At 37.2% G+C, this 22,720-nt stretch overlaps 1 protein-coding gene across 1 annotated transcript in view; it reads left to right on the top strand.

The window, feature by feature from the left end:
- LOC150099116 (EF-hand calcium-binding domain-containing protein 6-like) overlaps window positions 1-22,720 on the top strand; it is a gene marked incomplete at its 3' end in the record, with an annotated part of 67,260 nt that overhangs the window by 26,886 nt on the left and 17,654 nt on the right. Inside the window, exons 2-3 of the mRNA XM_090404261.1 lie at window positions 15,927-16,160; window positions 19,386-19,787. Of these exons, the coding sequence (XP_090260387.1) occupies window positions 15,927-16,160; window positions 19,386-19,787 (636 nt within the window). The remainder of the gene's footprint in view (window positions 1-15,926; window positions 16,161-19,385; window positions 19,788-22,720) is intronic.

Below are 22,720 nucleotides of genomic sequence, written 5' to 3'. Positions count from 1 at the left end.
TGAAGAGACCTCAATAAAGGTCGAAACTAGTCTGTAGTCCGGGTTGTGGCCCTTCCCTTAATGCATAACATTAGACATATCCGCATGGAGATGTGTTTTGCATTATGGGAGATACCGAGATGGGAGTGTTGGTAGCTTGCTCCACCTTTGAAAGGAGTGTCCTGGTGTTGTACCACCTTACCCCAGTCCTGAAGATACTTTCAGGCACAAACTTTGTTTGCTCACACTTGGATAAAGGATTAAACTAAATTTATTATATCATTGACCATTTGTGCTCTCTCACCACTCTGTCAGGCAATGCATTCCACAGTTCAACCGTCTATGCAAAGAAACCATGTCTCACCCTCTTATAACTTCTGCTTCCTTGATATTGCCTAACCATACACAACTCTCTGATACCTATCAGATAGCCAATTCTGAATCCAGTTGACTAACCTGACATTTAAACCTATGTGCTGCAACTTAAATATCAGCTTATCATGTGACATCCTGTCAAACGCCTTTGCAAAATCCAAAAAAAAATGGCAGAATATGCCTTTTCATCAACTCTTCCTCTTGTCACTTTATTATAAAAGGCAATCATATTCCTAAAGCAAGATGCTCCATAACATATCCATGTTGACACTCACAAATAACATTACCCTCACTGCCTAATGCTGTATATGGTCCCTCACTAATTTCTCCAAGATCTTAACAACTAATGATTAAACACAAGGTGGTCTATAATTAGACCCTTGAGGTCTGCTACCACCCTTGTGTAATGGCACACTATCTTACTTTCCTTCCATTCTTTGGTATCTTTCCTCCACCCAGACTTTTATTGAAGAGCCAGTTCAATGGAGCACTCAGTTCTTTAGCACTTTCTCTCCAAACCTGTGGTGAAATAACATCCAGTCCCACAGCTTTACTGACATCCAGAGTACTCGGTATCTGGAACATACTCTCCGCTTGCACCTCTAAACCCTGAGCCTGCCCTATCCTTCTAGTATTAAAAACTTCTTCTCCAGGATGAAATACTCCAATCAAGTGAACAACTCCACCATGTGCTCTGCATCAGTCACTATGCTCTCATTTTCATTTTTCAGTGTCATTCTTCCACAATCATTTCTCTTCCTACTGGCCACATAGCTAACAAATTCCCTAGGATTTTCTTTGGATCTTAGTGTGAACTTCTTCTCATTATGTTTTGCGTTCCTCACCATACCAGTCACTCTCCTGGCCTGCGTCATATTCTTCATACATCTGCCCTCCAACCCTCTGCTTATATCTCTTCTGTAATCTCTTTTTCAACTGCAGTTATTGTTTGATATTGTTTGATCGAATTGTGTCCACTTCTTCACTCGTCAAATACAGCTTACTATTTACTATTACTATACTTACTGTTATACAGCTTGCTTACAACTGCTAACAAATATTCCTTCACAGTTTCCCAAGCACTAATGATATCCTAGCCTTCCATAGTTGATATCTAATACTATTATAATCACCTGCCTTATAATTCCACATACGTTCCCTTTTCTTTGATATTCCTGCATGTCTATTCATCTTCCACGTTAAAATCACATGGTCACTCTCTCCAACCGGTGAGAGAGATGTCATCTCACTTATTATCAGCATCTTGTGATGCTATGACCAAATCCAATGCTCTTGAACCTCTCGTTCCCTCTGTTACATGTTGCATAAGACATTTGTCCCTCAAGAATTCTAGAAATTCCATTCCCTTATTACTACATGCATTTTCCTCTTCCCAGCTTATACTGCTGTAGTTAAAATCTAGCATAACAATCATTCTTCTTGCACTTGCCAAGCTAAACTGCCTAAACATTACCTAATCCCCAGCCTCTGTGCTCCTTGGCTTGTAGCAACACCCCCATAAATATCCTGTCTTGCCCATCTCTACCTCACACCATATGCTTTCAAAACCATTAGTGTCACTGTCTTCCAAGGCTTCCACTCTTAGAGGACATATGTCATCACTTATCATAAGCAGTACACCACCACCATGTTTTCCTTTCATCTACAACTGAAAAATGCTGTACCCTGCTACTTCAGTTCCTGTTATATCATCTTTCGTCAACAATGTCTCAGAGATCCCAAAAATCTTTTGCCAAGCTGATCAGCGCCACCAATTCATTTCCTTTATTCCAGATACTATTGGCATTAGTATAAAGCATAAAAATATCACTGTTTCTGGACTCAGCGTTACCTGATGTCGTCCCCCAAGCACCCATTCCCACAAGGGGCAACCCCTGCTACCATTCACAATGGGAATTCTAGTTTCCCTGCATTGACACACCGACTCATTCAGAAAACAGCACTCTCTCCAGATGTTTCTCATTCAAGTGCATGTAGTCGCATACAGTTTCTTTCTGTCTTTCTCAAACGCTGCTCCAAGCATCCACATATTCCTATCCTCTCTTCTGACACATTCTGGCTGTTATGCTATTCATTATTTCTGCTCTTCTGCTAAGCTCCTCATTATCATACCTGGGCAACACACACACATGATCTTTCCTCTCTGCGTTTTCTTTTGTATAACCTCAAGAAAGAATCTCATATCTCTCGCTGCCCGATTTACATTGCCTCTCAAGTCATTCTTCCCTACCATCACAATCATTTCATCCATCCTTTCACCCCTCTTAATTGCCATTGCCACACTTTCTATCATTTCTCAAGGCAAACACTCCTCTGGTATCCTATCTTGCACACTACGAATCGAGTCTCCATACATCACACCTTTTACCACTCTGTTCCTTGATTGTTCACCTGCATTCCCCCCCCCCCCCCCCCGTATCCCTTTCTCTACGTTCCCCTACTTACTTGCTGTCCTGGCATTGCTCTATCCATAGTTCGAGCACTCCTTCGCATTCTTCTGATTTCCTCTCTCTCTCTCTGACTATTTCCATTCTCTCCTCTGCAATCATTCCCATAACTTCCTCTCATTTCCTCTCTTCTACTGTTTCTGTTCTCTCCTCTTCTATCATTCCCATACCTCTCTTCTCAATCCCATAACTCTCTCTCACTCTTACTCTGATTTGCCTTACATTCATCTCTTCCATTCTCCTAATCTCATCTTTCATACTTGTCATCTTATTCCTGATACATTCAACCTCCTCTTTCAGCTCATCTATCTCTCTGTGCAAGTTAGTCTCTCTTACTTGCCATTCATTCTCCCAATCAAGACAATCTCTGAAAATTTCACAGTCATTAAAACCTTCCACACTTCTGACTGTTATTTTTTCATTCATATTTCGCTCATCATTCTCTCCTATCACACTACTCATCTCCAGACATTAATTTCCCGTTCCTGACTCAACTAGTCCTGTTATTGAAATATCTAATTCATTTAATTCCTCCCATTGCTGACATTTTGCACATTTACAAACTCCCCCCTTCTCTCACCTGCCACATATTCAACTCCCGGGATGCATTCATGGCACAGAGTCCTTAAATGGTGGAGGACTTGGTGACATGCCATTCGTAATTGGAGCTGCAGCCACCATCATTCCTTATTGCCAAGGAACTACTAAACTAAACTCTAAATATATATAAGCGCTATATAAACTATAAATGCTCTATTATATATATATATACATACAAATGCTATATTCAACTATACTGAATACTGAAAACTTATCTTCGTATATATGTGTCCAACTCTGACCTCGTCTTCTCGGTAACTGAAAAATAACACAATATATAACAACGAAACTCAGCACCACTAAAGAACACTTGTATTACTGAAAAAAAATGTAGTAGCACAATTCACAAAAGAATTCACACTATACACTGTTTAAAAAAACACTTTTTATTACCACAGCTCAAATCTACCACCACTTGCTTCAACAACTCTGTAAAGCCTGCCAATTGTCAGCCAACATATTGAATGCAGAGTTCTTGCCAACAACTTGAATACAAATCTGCACAAAAACATTCAGGACTGAGACTCACAACATGCATTTCCTTGGTATATGACAACAATATACAAACCCCCACATTACCAAACCAATATGCATTGTCATCTTTGATGGTACAAAAAGTCTGTACAGTGGGATGTGGAATCTTGGAAAGCTTGTTATGGAGCGAAGAATCAGGTTACATCATATACCAAGCAGATGGACTTGTGAGGGTGTGGTGGATGCCCTTGGACATCTCTTACCAGTGAGCATAATCCCAACCATGAAATTCAGAAATGGTGGTGTGATGGTTTGGCCTTAGACATTGTTAGCATCCAGGAATGTGTTAGCAGAGCTAATTTTAGGTGGTATGGTCACTTAAACAGAATGGGAGAGGAAAGATTAGCAAAATAAGTGTTCTCTGCCAGGTTGGCAGGAAAAAGACCCAGAGGAAGACCAAGATATAGGAGGATTGATACGGTATAAAATGCTTAGAAGATAGAAATATAAGATATGATAATGTCGGAGTCTTGACAGGTAACAGATTGATTTGGAAGAAGGAAAATTGTAGATAGGAAGTTATGGGTTTTTTTTTTTTTTTTTTATGTTGGGCCTATATATGAGAAGTTGGCTGGTCAACCTTTAGTACCGTATATGTGGGATGAGAAAGGAGGAACTTGTTAACATTCGATTTGAAAGCCTGTATATTGTATTCCTTGGGAAATACCTCAGGGGGAAGACTGTTCCAGAGTTCAGCAGTAGCAGGGATGAAGGAGGAGGAAAAGAAATTTGTTCTGTGGGTTTCAAGGTGTACTATGAAGGGATGTTGGGAGGTGGCTGTACATATTCCAATGAGTTTAGTACAGAGTGGGGGAATTATTGATGTTGTTTCAGATGAGCATTTTCCATGAAAATATTTGTAGAATATACAAATTGCAGAGACTAAACATCTATGTGAAAGTGGGGAGAGTGAGTCAGTAAGAGATGGATCATTTATCAGTCTAATTGCTCTCCTCTATATTGTTAGTAATTGTTAGTAGTCTCCTCTGTAAGTTAGTAATTTTTTTCATGTAATGCTATCATATCCTGTACACCCCTTGAGAGTACATGTCAGGAATTTGATGATGATGGCAGCCTTGAACTCCTGTTTGTGGTGCTGTAACATTAAACTTTGATAGGTGTCTGGACAATGCAGTGCTTCCTACTTTGTGTCATTTCTATGGAACTGACCATTATCTCTTTCAGCAAGACAATGCACCTTGTCATAAGGTTGCTGCTGTTGTAATTGCCTGGTCTGTGGACATTAACATCACCACACTTGACTGGCCTCTACAGAGCCCTGATCACAGCTATATTTGAACACCTCTGGAAAGAACTGGAGCATTGGTTGAAGTCAAGGGATGTCTGTCCCACAGCAGTCCAAGACCTCATTACATGGTTTCAGGAAAAATGGTTCAAAATTCTCATTGATCGCTATCGTATGCTTGTGGAAAGTATGCTCCATAGGTTTGCTTCAGTTATTGCAGTGAAAGTAATTCCTATATCTTATTAAGGTGGGTGCCATGGCTGTTTGTTCATCACACTATGGTGTCTGTCAACATTTTTACAAGCAGTGTATGTCATTTATGTTTTAATTTTTATTCATATAAATCACAGGAAAAACCAATGTTTCTATACTGGTGTGCACTTAAAAAAAATATAAGCATTTGCTATATTATATTAATATAAATTTCATGTTTATGAAGATAGAAGCATGAAGTACTCCAGACCTACCCCAAGGTATATGTTTCAATATTCATTATTTACATATTTCATAATACTTTTATCTCTAAATGACAGGTCAAAATCACTGCATTCCATCACAAGGGTGCTCCTTAGTAAAATAAGTGTGCTCTTTATATTGATTTGAAATTAGAGGAGCTACATGAAATAACTTCAGAAATAGTATAATGGCAATGTTGTTTTCCATGATTTCAACAAGAAACTAACATGTGTTTTACTTAACATCTGGTATTAGCAAAATCTTCATTTTGCTAATACCAGATATTTCTACTGATTTTAGGATCAGGAGGTGGGATGGAATCAGATGCATTCTTGCAGTCTATTCCATGCAGTATTTGAGTTCATTTTCTTCTTTTTGAATTTCTGAGGATCATTTTATCAAATAGAATTTTATCCTCAAAGAATATTATTATTATTTTTCTGACCTCCATAGAATCACAAGACTCATCGTGTGAGGTCAACACTAGAGATCATAAACTCTATTATACCATTCCTTAAACTTTTCCGCTGGTTGCACTTTCACAAGCCCCTCAGGTTATGCATTCCATGCACCTGACACTATCTCTCTCCATGCAATGAACTTACTTCTTATCTTTTAACTCACTATTTCCTTTTACAACTTGTATGGATGCCTGTTCTTGCTCCTTCCCCTTGTTTTAACACATGAAAAATCTTCTCAGTGTTAATATGACAATAACCCTTCAATAACCTAAAAATCTCAATCCCTTTGTCTTCTGTTCATCAAATTGTATAGTTTGCATGCCTTTGGTCTACCCTCATATCCAACACTGTACACTACTGATATTATTTTAATTATCTGTCTCTTTGCCCTCGCCAAGATTATTTGATTCCATTCAAACCTCGATCAGAACGGAGCAAAGAAATCCTAAGTAGATCAAAGCATTATACAATGGGACCACCACTCTTTTATTTCTGGTGGTCATTATTGCAACAGTTCTCTGAGATGTCTTCACAACCTGTGCAGTATGTCCTCTGAACTTCACATTTCTATCAACTATCAATCCATGATTCCTTGCTTCCTCCACTTCTTCAAGTATAACTCCAAGTGAGTATGAAACATCCCATATGTGAATCCTAAAATTTCAAACCATACTTTTTGTTGCATTAAACTGATATCTGCTTTCATTTTCCCATCTTATTGAAATCCTCTTGATGAGTTGGAATGTGATCACTGTTACTGATAACTCTCTTAAGCTTCACATCATCATCATCATCTGTAAATAACTTTCTTCATCCTCCTTTACATTCCTATTCCTCATTCATGCATTCTGCAATGCAAGAAACAATTAGATTCCAAATAGGGTCTGAAATAGTTGAATGATGGAATCTGTTGTGTTTGGGAAAGGTTAAGAAGCAAAAGAATTAAAAAAACATGCTGTACTCTATTCACTCCTTCTGTTGAACAAAGTTGTCAGATCAATGTCATTGTCAGATCATTGAAGTGTTTAATTTTAGGTCAAAATTGGTCTTTACAAACATAAAAAGTCACTATCCTTACTCTTGATCTTAAAAGCACACCTTGCATACACACACAATGATTCTAGAGCTAATAACACACACACACACAAATTGGTTCCCATTAGGCATGGTAATGAGATTTCAAGTGTTGCCTTAATGGTCTAAAATTATCTTCCATATTTTAGTTACCTTTGATAGTTATATATTTAACTTCATAGGAATGTTATAAAGCTGTGGCTGTAGCTCCAGAAAGAGCTTCTCAGATTGGATTATTGCTAAAGCAGAATGAAGTCTTTGTGTTGAATGTGATTATATAATTCATTATCTGTAATATATTATTATTATTATTATTTAGGCCTCCAAGGAGTCAAAAGACTCATCACGGGAGGTCCTTCCTAGGAAACACAAAGTCTATCATACCACTCCTTCAACCCATTGACCGTTCTCACTCTCAACACTCTATCAGGCAATGCATTTCGCGGTTCAACCACCCTCCATGCAAAGAAACTACTCCTCACCCTCTTGTTCTTCATAACTTCCAGGGTGGCCCCTTGTCATCACTCCTTCCTGCTGTTCAACTAAGCGAAAGAACTCCCCAGTCTCAACCCTGTAACCACCTTCAACAGTTTAAAAGTCTCAATCATATCACCTCTCCTTCTATCTACCAAACTCTGCAGTCCACATTCCCTCAGCCGATCCTCATAACTAACATTGTTCAGTCCTGAAACTGTCTTTGTTATCTGCCTCTGTATACCCTTTCCAGTTAATTTATCCCCTTCAAATCCTGGGGACCAAATCTGAGAACAATAGTCTAAGTGTGGTCTGATCATAGTCTTATACAATGGAATGATAACTATTTTATCTCTGCAGGTCTGCATCCTTCTCATTATTGCAGCAATCCTCTGTGTTACCTTCACCACCTTTGTAATATGTCCCTTGAATTTCAGGTGTCTATCAATCATCAACCCCAGATCTCTTGTCTCCCCTACTTCCTCCAGTATATCTCCTCCAGTAGAGTATGCAGCATCCCATCGATGTATCCTAAACCTCAAGACCTTACATTTTGCTGCATTAAACTGAGACCCCATTCATTTGCCCATCTTTCTAGCTTTTTCAAATCCTCTTGCATGACTACTACATCTGCACTATTACTAATAATCCTTCCCATCAGTGACCTTAATATTTTATGTCTGTCTAAATGTGGACAGGATCTTTTGGTGAGTAGATTAAGGCATGACAGCAGTGAAGATGCTTTTTAGAACTCTTTCCAATGTTTGTAGGGTTTTGTTAAGAATATGTGGGATGTAACTGATTTTTTGAAATCACTGTTCTTTTGGAGAGGTTGTGTGTGAGATTTATTTGTTATTACAGTGAAAGCACCTTTGTGATTAATGTATTGAATACAGAGGCTGCTGCTTCACATCATATTACCTAATCCCATAATGCAATGCACTCCCCTCCAAAAAAAATATCGTAAGCAGTCTGTAGTGACTGCTTATGATCTTTTACTTTTCTACAAAATATGATTATGAATAAAAAAATAAACGTAACTTAATTTTAAATATGGGGGCTGTATTTTTTGAAAAAAATTAGGATTTTCATTAATTTGTAAAAGACTTGTTTGACATAAATAACTATTTGGAATAAATTTTCTTTGAGAATGAAATATATTATGAACTAAGCAATTAAACACAACTAACACAAAAAATTGATAATGATATTGGTTTTCCAAGCTGATAGAATATTTAAGAGAAGTATGAGAGAATATCTTTTTTTCTCCCTGGCATAAAATTATAGTTATGCAATAAAATAAATAAAAAAATAATTTGTAGATATTTAGTCTATCCAAAATATATAAAACGCCAATTACCGTGCATGTGGCAAGGAAATTTTTCTTGTTATAAGTAACTGAAATATAGCTTTGAACATGATGTGATGGTGTTGAAGTGTTGTTGTCCTGAGCTTGAATAATTATCCACCTTGTAATGGATATGATGGCCACCTTCTATATCTGATGCATGTTCTTTCAAATGTAGTATGCATTGTATCTAGGTTTTACTGGATAGCAAAAAAGTTTATATATGTCCTTCCTGGTAGAGAAGTTAATCATGGTTGCTTTTCAAAAGAAGACATGTAATTGATGATCCATTCAGAGGGCTAGAGCAGTAATTTTCTCATAGAGTTTCTCATTTGAGGCTTTTCTAAAGATATTTCCAGAAAATGTTCAACTGAACTGGCTTCATTATTCTCCCATTTCCTTAGTGCAAATATTATTATTATTATTATTATGGGCAACTCCAAGGAGTCCATAGACTCATCGAGGGAGGCCCTAACATCATATCAAGAACAACTATTTGATATTCACACTCTATCATACCTCACCTTGAACTCATTTGCAGTCATGGCACCACAACAGACTCTGGCAGCTTATTCCACTCATTCAACACTCTCCAAGTAAAAAACCTAGTTCTAAAACCTTGCTAACCACACTCTTCCCCAGCTTCCATATATGGCCCCCTAGTCCTCCCACTACCAGTCCTATTCTCAAAAATATCTTCTCAATTAATCTTATAGAAACCCTTCAGTAATTTCAATATCTCAATCATATCACTCCTTTTCTGCCTATCAACCAATTTCTGCAACCCACAGATCTTCAACCCGTTCTCATAAGGTTCATTCCATAGACCTGCTATCATCTAGATGATATCAATGCTCGATACAGAGGAACAATAACCTGTTTGTCTCTGCTTGTTAAAGTATTTTTCTGCAACCAAGTGATTTGATGAGCTGATTTAGCCACTTTTGCGATGTGACCCCTAAACTTCATCTCCCTATCCACCAGCACTCCCAAATCCCTGGCCTCGTCAATCTCCTGGAGTACAGTTCCACCAATGTGATATACTGCTGCTAATCTTTTCACCCCAAAATGCATAACCTTACATTTTGCCACATTAAATTGACATCCATTCTCCTTAGCCCAGTAATCCAAACTATCCAAATCATCCTGCAAACATTTTGACATCCTGTGCACTTACTATTGCTCTACCCAACTTTGCATCATCAGCAAAAAAATGAACAGTTCCTCTCAAATCCTTTCCTATATTGTTAATGAACAAATTGAACAGTAGTGGTCCAAGAACAGAACCCTGCGGCACACCACTAGTCACGGGCCGTCTTTTGGACTCTACTCCTGAATAAACCACTATCTGATATCTCTCCATCAACCACCCTCCTATCTATCTCACCAACCTTATATCCGTCCCCATATGTTGCAGTTTACTGATTAGAATTCCATGTGGTATCCTGTCAAAGGCCCTAGTAAGGTCCAGTAGAATCACTGTAAACCCATTACCCTTATCACTGTGTTATAAAACGTGAGCAAGTTACTGAGGCATTATCTACCCTTCACAAAACCATGCTGTCCCTCATACAGTATCCCATTTTTATCTATCTAATCCTGTATTTTCTCCAAGACCTTGACAATGATTCCTGATATGCTGATCGGTCGGTAATTTACAACAGCAGTCTTGGAACCTCCTTTATGCAGTTGAACTATTTTCCCTTCAGGACTAACCCAGACCTGAGACTCAAATTAAACAAAATGGTCAAGTGCACTGACAATTCTTTAGCCGCTTCACGTACGACACGAGCTGGTATACCATCCAATCCCACAGATGTATCGACATAGAGGTGTTGTAATAGACTATTCACCTCTACTTCGTTCACCACAATTTCTGTATAAGCTATTGGTTCATTCATTCCTGCAATGTCACCACCTGGATGATGTACTCTTGCAAAGTGCTCGCTCAGTAATTCCACTATATCAACTGATTCGGTTACCTCCCTATCATTGGCATTCTTTAAAATCGTTCTGCCATATACACTTTTCTTTTACTTGCAACTTATCAAAAAAACTGTTTGGGATTCTCTTTAGCCTGTATGGCTAATGTTCTTTCATAATCTGCTTTTGCTTTTCTTACTACACTCGTTACCCTTCTGCCTGCACTTTATACTGTTCATATGCCTGCCAGTCACCTTTCTCCTTAAATTCCCTCCACAATTGTTCCTTTTTTTGCAGCTCAAGCTTAATGGTGTTATTCATCCATTTAACCCCTACTTGATTTATTATTCGGACTGTAGGTATACAGTTAGCCATTGCCTCCTTCAAACACTTCTTAACCACCTCCCATGCACTATCAACATCCAGCCCTTGCAGTTTTAGATGCCATGGCACTGAACCAATCAAACCCCTAATGTAAGTCAAATATGAGTCGCTCTCTTCCAACGTAGCTTCAATCCTGATAAAACATTTCTTGTTCTTCTCTCTTGTGTCTTTCCTCCAAATCAACTTTCTCACACTTTGTTCCTAAATGACCGCATCCAGAATTTGTTCATTAAAACAATCAATAAGCTCCTCATCCCACTCTGACTACTTACTATATATGGCACTAATGCAGCCTACATGACAGGTTTGCAATATCTTATGTGTGGGGATTAATATTTAAACAAGTAAACAAACAAAAATTGGTTAGCACCTGCTTGACAGATTACAGGCTATGGGTTTGAATATCATTGTGGCAAATGGAATATTTGTTTTAGTCCCACAGTGAAACTGCCATGCATTCTTATGTGGAGGACTAATGTGGCTTGAAAAAAATTTCATGTTTGCTCTTTAGAGATTACTATAACTGACCTTGTTGCATCAGGGGGCAGGAGAATCTCAACCTAGAGAGTAGAGCAGCGTGATAGAGGATGAGACTAACAAGCAAAATATGAATGAAAAAATAAGAGTGTGGGAGTGTGGAAAGTTTGAATGATTTTGACATTTTTTGGAGATGGTCTTAATTGGGAAGATGAATAGAAAGCAAGAGTGGCTTATTTGCAGAGAGATAGATGAGCTGGAAGAGGAGGTGGAATGTCTCGGGAAGAGAAGACTGCAAGGCAAATCAGAGTAGGTGTGTGTGTGTGAGAGAGAGAGAGAGAGAGAGAGAGAGAATGGGAATGATAAAAGAGGAGAGAATAGAAACAGTTGGAGAGAGGGAATGAGAAAATGTGAGGGAGTGATGGAACCAGGGATAGAGTGATGCCAGGAAGGCAGGTAAGTAGCAGAACACAGAGAGAAAGTGTTAGAGGAGAGAGAATGAGGGAAACAGGTGAGCAATCAAGGAATAGAGTGGTAAGAGGTGTGATGCATAGAGACTCGATGATCCATGGTGTGCAAGATGGGATGTCAGAGGAGTGTTTGCCTGGAGGAATGATAGAAAGCGTGGCTATGGCAATTTAGCAAGGTGAATGGATGGATGAAATCATTGGGATGGTGGGCACAAATGACTTCAGAGGCAGTGTAAATCAAGTGCCAAGAGATCTGAGATTTATGCTTGAGGTTGTACAAAAGAAAACACATAGAGGAAACAGTGTGTGTGTGTGTAGCACAGGTATGATAATGAGGTGCTTAGCAGAAGAGAGTAATAATGAATAGCATAATAGCCAGAATGTGTCAGAAGAGAGGATAAGAATATGTCGATGCTTGGAGGGCTTTTGAAGACAGTAAGAAACTGTATGCGAGAGACTACTTCATTTGAATGAGGACCATCTGGAGAGATTGTTGTTTTCTGAAAGAGTTGGTGTGTCATTGTATGGAAACTAAAATTTTCAAGTTGGATGGAAGCCCCAAGCACCCATTCCCATGAGAGTTTTCCCCTTGTGGGAATGGGTGCTTGGGGGAAGGGGGACGACATCAGGCAACACTGAGTCCAGAAACAGTGACATTTTTATGCTTTATTTATCTGCCAGAAGTATCTGGAATAAAGGAGATAAATTGGTGGTGCTGATAGCATCAGCCTAGCCAAAGATTATTGGGATCTCTGACACGTGGTTGATGGAAGATGATATAATAACAGGAATAGAAGTAGCAGGGTACAGCATTTTTTGGCATGATAGGAAGGGAGAATGCTGCGGTGGAGTACTGCTTATGATAAGTGATGACTTATGTCCTCTAAGAATGGAGGCTTTGGAAGGCAGTGACACTAGTGGTTTTGAAAACATATAGTGTGAGCTAGAGGTGGGCAAGACAGGATATTTATGGGGTGTTGCTACAAGCCAAGGTGCACAGAGGGTGGGGAGCAGGTAATGGAAGTGCAAGAAGAATGGTTGTAATGGGAGATTTTAACTACAGCAGTATAAGTTGGAAAGAGGAAAATGTATGTAGTAATAAGGGAATGGAATTTCTAGAATTCTTGAGAGACAAATGTCTTAGGCAACATGTAATAGATTGAACAAGGGTTCAAGAGTTTTGGATTTGGTCATAGCTTCAGAAGAGCTGATAATAATTGAGATGACATCTCTTCCCCCTAGTTGGAGAGAGAGTTGAGCATGTGGTTTTAACTTTGAAGATGAATAGACTTGCAGGAGCATCAAAGAGAAAGGAACATATGTGGAATTATAAGGTGGGTGATTATACTAATCTTAGATATCAACTTGGGGCAGTTCCATGGAGAGCGGAATTGGAAGGCTGAGATATCATTAGTGGTTGGGAAATTTTGATGGAATATTTGTTTGCAGTAATAGTATGCTGTATTCTGTGAGTGAAGAAGAGGACACAATTTGGTGTAAAGTGGATGATAAACAATAACAAACAGGAACTGCAGATGACAAAAAGGTTATGAAGAAATATAAGGAGAGGTGTGGAGAGCAGATGCATGAAGACTATAAGACTCATTCCAGGAGAATGACTAATATGGTAAGAAAGGTGAAACTGGAATATGAAAAGAGATTGGCTCTAAGATCCAAAGAAAATCCTAGGGAATTTTTTAGCTACGTGGAGGAGAAATGATTGTGCAAGAAACATTGTGGGATAAAAAATGGGAATAGAGTGACTCATGCAGAGGACATAATGGAGTTGATCAATGAGAACTTTATTAGAGTATTTCATCCTGCAGGAGTAAGTTTTAATACTCGAGGGATACGGCAGGTTCGAGGTTTAGAGGTGAAAGAGGAGAGTGTGTTCCAAATACTGAGAACTCTGGATGTCAGTAAAGCTGTGGGACTGGATGCTATTTCACCACTGGTTTTGAGAGTAAAAAGAAAGTAAAAAAGAACTGACAGCTCCATTGAACTGGCTTTTCAATGAAATCTGGCTATGGGAAAGATACCCAAGGAATGGAAGGAAGGTAAGATAGTGCCATTGCATAAGGGTGGTAACAGACTGGAAGTGTCTAATTATAGGCCAGTTTCTGTGCCATCAGTAGTTGTTAAGGTCTTGGAGAAATTAGTGAGGGACCATATACAGCTCTGGCAGATGAGGGTAATGTTATCTGTGAGAATCAACATGAATTTGTTAAGGGCGCTCTTGCTTTAGTGATATGATTGATTTTTATAATAAAGTGACAAGAGTAGTTGATGAGGGAAAGGCATTGACTGCCATATTTTTGTATTTTGCAAAGGCATTTGACAGGATGCCACATGATAAGCTGATACTTAAGTTGCAGCACATGGGTTTAGATGCCTGATTAATCAACTGGATTCGATAGTTTGGCTGTCTGATGGTATGGTGGGGCAATATCAATTAGGTTGAAGGTGACAAGTGTGTACTGAGTCCCACAGGGCTCAGTACTGGGATCTGTATTCTTTAACCTTTATATCAAGACATTTTCAGTGGATTGTAGTGTGATATTCAGTTATTTGCAGATGATGTGAAGCTGGGAAGGGTTATTAGTAATAGTGCAGTTTTAGCAGCACTGCAAGAGGATTTGAAAAAAGTAGACAGTTGAGCAAATAAATTGGGGTGTCAGTTTAATGCAGCAAAATGTAAAGTCTTGAAGTTTGGGATACATTGATAGGAGGCTGCATACTCGATTAGAGAAGCTGTACTGAACAAAGTAGGGGAGAAAGAGATCTGGGTGTGATAATTTATAGAAACTTGAAATTCAGGGAACGCATTACAAAGGTGGTGGAGGTAACCCAGAGGATTGCTGCAATACTGAGAAGGACGCTGACCTGCAGAGATAAAAGAGTTATCATATATTGTATACGACCCTGATCAAACCACACACATAGACTCTTGTTCTCAAATTTAGTCCTCATCCTTTGAAGCAGATAAATTAGCTGTGAAAGGGTACAGATGCAGATAACAAAGATGTTTTCTGGACTGTACAATGGTAGTAATGAGGATCGACTGAGGGAATGTGGACTGCAGAGTTTGGTAGATAGAAGAAGGAGAGATGATATGATTGAGACTTTTAAACTGTTGAGAGGTAGTTATAGGGTTGACACTGGGGAGTTCTTTCACTTGGTGGAAAAGCAGGAAGGAGTGATGACACGGGGCCATCTCTGAAAGTTACGAAAGGAAACTGTGAGCTGGAAGGTGAGGAGTGGTTTCTTTACAGTGAGGGTGGTAGAATCATGCAGTGCATTGTCTGATAGAGTGGTGAAAGCAAGAATGGTCAATGCATTCAAGGAGTGGTAAGATAGACTTTGTGTTTCCTAGGAAGGATCTCCCACAATGAGTCTCTTTACTCCGTGGAATCCTGAATAATAATAATAATTTAGATGATTCCTTAGTCCACCTGATACATAATATGGGCTATATGTCTGCCGTCACTTGAGTGTAGGATTGCCATGAAACTAGTAATAAATACCTGAATAAACTATCAAAGACCAAATAAATTATGAATATTTTATAATGGTTCCTAAAACTTTATTGAATTTCCTAATTATCTTGTGTTTTCATAGTTATTTTAATATTACCTTTAATTTGTTTTCACATATTAGGATATGGAAAATTGGATTAAAGCAGTCACTAAACTCACCCCTTTCAAAACTTCTGAACCTACTGCTCTTTCAGCTGAGGAGGCAGAAGAATTTTTACGGGAAGCTGTACGAGCCAGACACAAGCTAATTCTTAAAGATTTTGTTGCTCTTGATATTTGCAAAGTTGGCATTGCATATAAAGATGATGTCAGACGACTTTTTAGTAAATATGCTCTTAGAATGAATGAAGAACAGGTTTGTTTCTTTAAATATTTTCTAGTTGTGCGTATTTCTACCTAACTGGTATCCTCTGAAATTAAATAATCTACTCATTAATTCATATAAATTTATCTTATTTTAGTATCAGTGGAATTATTTTTCTACATTATAGACTAATACTAGTCTGTAAATGATTATTTACATTTTATTTGAGGTAGAATTTTATTTGTGAATTGTCTTACTGACATTAATCACATTTGTCATAACATCCTCTTTCAAATTTTTAGTGCAGAAAATATGTGTAATAACAGCTATTTATAATTTATCATAAAATATTATTCATGTTTAAAATTAAACTTATGTTTAATTTAAATGTCTTAATTTGTAAAATTTTCAGCTAAGTTTCATTGCCATTGTCTCCACAATTATAGAAAACAAAAAAGAGAAAAAATTCAGTTGGGAAGACATAGAAGACAATTGTTATCTTCCACTTCCAAGGTAAATTTGATTCTTGGGTTTATTGAATTATTATCAAGAAATTCCTGAAGATCAGACATGGAGTTCCAAACAGCAAACACATCATCAACATATCTGTACCAAATTGATGGTTTAGGTGAAAAATCTTCCAGAATATATTCAAAATGTTCCATAAAGTAATTAGCTAGAAAGGGAAGACCCATAGCTGTTCCCTCTATCTGTTTATACAGTTTGTTCTGCAGCTAATGTATCCTGAATTAATGACAAAGTCAAATAATTTTACAATATCAGGAAAAAGTCATTATGAAGTAATTGAAATCATATCTGAGGGATATTTGTAAAGAGAGACTACATGAAAATTTACTAGATCTCTGGGTTGTGAGGATATTCCTAAAATTTCATTCTTAAAATCTATTGAATTTTTTATGAAGGAAGCAGAATTTCCAGTATATTAGACTATATATTAGCAGAAAGAATATTAGGTATTTTGAGACTTTATATGTCAAACATGCCACACAGTTCATAATAAGTCACATAATGGTACATTTTCTTTATGCAATTTAGAAAGGCCATACAGTCTTGTTGTAAAAGCATGATTAACTTTTAGCATTTGTACTCTTTTTTTATCCCTATAATGAACTTCATCTATGATGATGTTGTTTTTGGATTTGTGATTGAGTTGGGATTCTTGAGTTGGGATTCTGATCAAAAAAATTTTACAAATAAAGACATTTAAAGTAAACATAAGTGATTTTGGTAATAATATTTTATGATAAATTTCAGCAGATTTTTAAAACTGACTTTGTCTATTTCAGGAATTGATGAAACTGGTCTTACAAACATTCCTCTAGTTAATTCCTCTCGATTATTATAGAAAAGGAGGTAATCACTAACAGACCACAATAAAGAAACAAACTGGAAGAAGATAATGATCGTACTCTCTATCAATCTCGACAACCTTTGACCCACACCCAATCTATCAGCCTTGGAAATATTTAGAATAGCCACACAGGTTTCGTGAAAACATTCTGTTGCTTATGTAGATGATGTTAAAAAGCAGATTTACAGTGAACTGTGAAATGGATGGAATCTACTCTCTGTCTATCGATTAAGTTGTGAATTGCCAGTTAGTGAAGCAGTCGCCTGTTGATGACTCCATTATTTTTGAGAGTATTAGGTGAAAGTGAAATGACTAATGTTTAATAGATGATTTTATCTCCTTTCTTTTCTTTTCTTCTTCCTCTTCCTTGATTTACTTTTTTCATTATCTTTCATATAATGTTCTTCATATTATTCAGATGAAGTTTTTGATCAAAGATAACTACATGGTTCACCTTTCAAGTTGGAACTTTGATAACAACAACAGCCATTTTAGGATTATGCTTCACGTTTCCCCTGGCATTTTTGCATACTTCACCTTATCTTGTTAAATGATGAGTGAAGAGGATGTTAAAATTCTGGCATGGGAAGATGAGGGAGGCAATCATTCTATATCCAACTCAGCCAACCTTGTTCCAAAATATATATAAAAATACAATAGGTAGAAAAGATACTAAATTTTATGCAGAATTTAAAATTTTTTTTCAGGAACCACCTAGACTGAGATTCCCATTTTACATCCTCTGGCATCTCTCATTAGGAAGAAACATGGACTTAATTGCTAATTGCCAATGGTAGTGCAACTAGTCTGCACTTGGTTTTGCATCATAATGAGTTAGTAATAGCAATTACAGCTAAAATATAAACTATAATATTTAATGAGTTACTATTAATATGAATATGAGTTAATGACTATTTTAATGCTTGTAAATGCCTGTGATAATCTGTACATTTGAAAATGTACACTTACTTCTTTCTTTTTAAATTATCCTCCTCACTGCAACTTCCTGCTCTTAAAGCATATTAAAACATAGCAGTAGGTTTCTTCTTGATAAGTACATATACGTATAAATGTACTTATACATATAAGTACATTTTCAACCTTTCATCTGAGGATTCATATGAAAAGTTAAATTATGGTTTGTAAGTTTTGTAAAAATCTAAGACAGATGTATTATAATTTGGTTTATCTGTGAATTGATATGGGTAGGACTGATTAGATTAACTTCTCATGGTAGTTTCCTTTAAATGTAGTGTAAAATAATATCTTTCAAGACAAAATGTATGCGATTACATATATGCCTGAAGTCAGTGGTGCACTCAGGATTTAATCTTGGAGGGGGCTGGGCGCTCAGGATTTAACCTTGCGGGGGGTTAAATAGACGATTTGAGAATACACACTACGCATCGCATATGATCTATGACTGAGCATCTGCAGTGATCGCTAATTCATACATAGTATAGAAATAGAAGACACGACACAACATAAATAAAAAAAAATGAATTTCAATTAGGAAAAGATTTTTGGAAAATTTTCTAGTGTTTTTTTTTCCTTTGGGGAGTACCCGGGCTCCTTGGCCCCTCCCCCCCCTCTGGGTGCGCCACTGCCTGAAGTCATTGAAGTTTGTATGTTTATATATGCAGTATCCAATTTTAAGAGAGTACACACAGTTGTTTCTTGATGCCAGCTGAATTTTCTATTAATTATGCTTATTGTATTTGTAATTATTACTTGCATCTCTCTGTCTTTCTCCTTCATTTCAAACACACATAGAGAGATATATTTAGAAAAAATATCCCACACCCATTTCAAAATTCTTTGTTAAATTATCCAGTTTGGTCATTAAGTATATTGTAAGAAGTAAATTGAAATAGAATTTTATACAGTAAACTACTGTTTTACAGTTCAGAGCTCTCTGGCGTAAACTTCCCAAGAACAGATTTGGCCAACTAAAGTATCGGGAATTCATTAAGGAATATAAAAAGAAATCACAGACAGCACAACCATCTCCCACTCCATCTTCAAGTTCCAAGTACAGTGAATCAACAGATGAAGGGCAACGTATGGAAACACGATCTTCACCATCTTCTTTACTCTGCAAAACTCCCTCTCCAAAGTTGGATCATTCTCCTGATAACAGTCCCTCTGATATGAAACTAGGAAAACCAGGCATTCATCCTGAAGAAGCAGAACTTCTTATGAAAAGGAGGGAGAGATTAGATGAAATAGAACAAGAGAGACGACATACACGAATTGTACCGCCTGATAAACAAGGAAAACCAGCTGAAGGAAATCTTAGATTAAAGGTACAATAATGTTACATATAAGTTATGCACTTAAGAATGCTTAAGAGCATTTGATTTTTTTATAAGTTGAATATGCATGTTATATGCTCAGTGTTTTAGACAACAGTCACCAAATTCACACCTGGTTGCATTTTGCATGTATTGCACATCTGGTGAGAGCTCAGGGTCTCTGAAGCCCTTTGGTCAGAAAGACCTGGGTTCGATTCCCATCAGTGAAGTGAGGAACCTTTATCTGGTCTCTTTCGACTAAAGGGGAGTTAGCTGGTCTCATACGGAGGTAGAGGTTTTTTTCACAAGGGAAAAAACCCAGATTTTTCATCCTCCAGAACAGGCAAACCCGGCCTCGTCAGCACACATGGATTACAATCATGAATACATTTCAGCCATATGCCGGTCCCAAGTCTGGATAAAATTGGGGAGTTGGAGAATGCAATGGTGAACTACCCTGTAAAAATCTCACCAAGAATGCTTTGTGGGCAATGCTTACAAAGACATCTATGGTTGGAAACGACTGAAAGGGAAAACCAAGTAGGTGGAAGCTAAGTGTGTCCATGTAACGTGTTATACAAAGCTGCATCAGGCAAACAAATACGTACACATTCATCATATGGTATGTCATTTCAGTTTCAATCTTATCCTTCAAAGAGTATTATCCTTTGAAAACTAATATTTCCAAACTGCCTTCATTACATAGAAAATATCTAAAAAGTAATGTTTTGTTCTGATGAATTTATATATCATCATCATCATAACACTAATTACGGATATAGACCATATTGGTCTGGTCCAGTCTCATTATCCATCCTGTATCCTTTTTTGCGGTCTACCCTGTCTTCTCTTTCCATTTGGCTTATATTGTAGTATTTGTTTAGGATATCAGGTATTGGCCATTTGGTTTACATGTTCTATCCATTTTTATTTATAATTGTTTAGTTTTTCTTCTATTGATTTTGTTTTTAGTTCTTTTAAAATGTCTTTGTTCCATTTTTGATCTAAAAATGTGTATTTTGCAGTTCTAATAAATCTCATTGAACTTGTTTTTATTCTTTGTTTATCTTGTTTGTTTATTGCTCAAATTATTTCACTACCATATAGTAATGTGTGCACTGCTAAAGCATTGTATCTTTTCAAGAGTGTTTCTTTTTGTACTATATTTGGATTGAGTGGTCTATTTATCAGGCCTATAATCTTTAAAAATTTTGACGTTTTTAATTTTATGTCTTTTTCTCCTTCATATTACCACATGATAAGTTGATAATCAAACTACAGCAGATGGAATTAAATTAGAGACTGGCTATCTGATAGGTATCAGCAAGTTGTGCATGGGGGAACAATATCCAGGAAAAGGAAAGTTACTTGTGATCTGCCTCAGGGGTCGGTTTTAGGGCCATTACTGTTTAACTTGTATATTAATGATATTGGCAAAGGTTTAGATGCAGGTATTTAGTTATTTGCAGATGATGCAAAGTTGGGACGAATCATGAAGAGCAGAGAAGATGTTGTGGCCTTACAAGACTTGAATAAATTGAGTGATTGGGCACGGAAATGTGGACATGAGTTCAGTGTTGCAAAATGTAAGGTTTTAAAATTTGGGAAACAAAGATGGGATGCATGCTTGGTGAGGATATGCTGTCAGAGGTGGAGGAAATAAGAGATCTTGTGTATGATAGTGGATAAGGATCTGAAATTTAAGGGACACATCGCCAAAATTGTGAAGACAGCACGAAGACTTCTGGGAATGATCTGGAGGACACTGACTTGTAGAAGTAAGGCTGTTCTTGTTCCATTATTTCTTGTGCCCAGATTTGGTCACCTGGTTTTAGAAGGATAAAGAGATGTTGGAAAGAGTCCAGAGGCAACTGATTACAATAGTTTCTGACCTCTGGAATGTCGAATATGAGGAAAGATTGAGAAGATGCAATTTACAGAGTCTGGTCTAGGAGGAATATGGGAGATGTGATAGAGACCTACAAGTTAGTAAGGGTTGTTATTGGATCAATGTTGGAGAGGTTCTACAGAAAGCAGTGGAAAATCAGGGGAGAAACAGAGATCATCCCTTGAAACTATAAAGAGAGTGTGAGCAGGGGAGTGGGAAGCAGGTTTTTTTGCATGCAGATTTATGAATGATTGGTATGCCTTGCCTGAGAGTGTGGTGTCTGCAGAGAATTTTGTGTTTAAAGCCAGAATGATGAGCTGTGGGTATGGTAATAGGACCTCCTAAATGAGTCTCTGACTCCATGCGGTCTTAGGTAATAATAATATGATATTTCACATCCAAGAAAAATGAAAGTATTTATGTGTTCTATTATTTTATTATTAATAACTATTTTACTTCTAACTGGAGTTTGTCTACAAAATGCCATTGTTTTAGTTTTATCTATGGAAATTTTCTTTCAAAACTGTTCTACTATAACGTTTAAATTATATATTGCTCTTTGTAAATTGTCTTTGTTACTTTCAAGTTTTATGTCCCATACTGTGACATAAATTGATTGTTTTCTGTGCTAAGTGAAGTTGATAAAATATCAAACACATTTGTGTAGCATGATGATTGGGAACATAACACATAATTACTTCAATAAAACTTACAATGGATTATACTTGGCTTGTCAAGAGCTCCTGAAAAGATTAGTAGTATTTTATGTTATCATTGGCGATTTTACTAGAATTTTATGTAGTATTGTTTTCTTTTTGTTTCTTGGTGTGTCTGTGCGATTTTTGTATGTTTTCTGTGTTATTTTAATTATTATTTTTAAGATAGCGTACATATGGCACCAATAAAAAAAAATGGCAGCCAGGTCGCAATGTTTGTTTAAGAGTTTTGATATAAAAGAGTTTATGCAATTATGCTGTCTGTGAGATGTATGCTTTGCGAAGAGCGGTGAGGGTCTGGTTAGATGGTGATAGTGGAGTTAATATGTACAGAAAGTGTA

This window comes from Typopeltis vanoorti, chromosome 14 (assembly GCF_054136105.1).
Source record: "Typopeltis vanoorti isolate ZY-2024b chromosome 14, IOZ_Tvanoo_1.0, whole genome shotgun sequence".
Taxonomy (NCBI): Eukaryota; Metazoa; Arthropoda; class Arachnida; order Uropygi; family Thelyphonidae; genus Typopeltis; species Typopeltis vanoorti.
The sequence above is the reverse complement of the archived record's forward strand: the minus strand, read 5'-3'. Positions and strand labels throughout refer to the sequence as shown.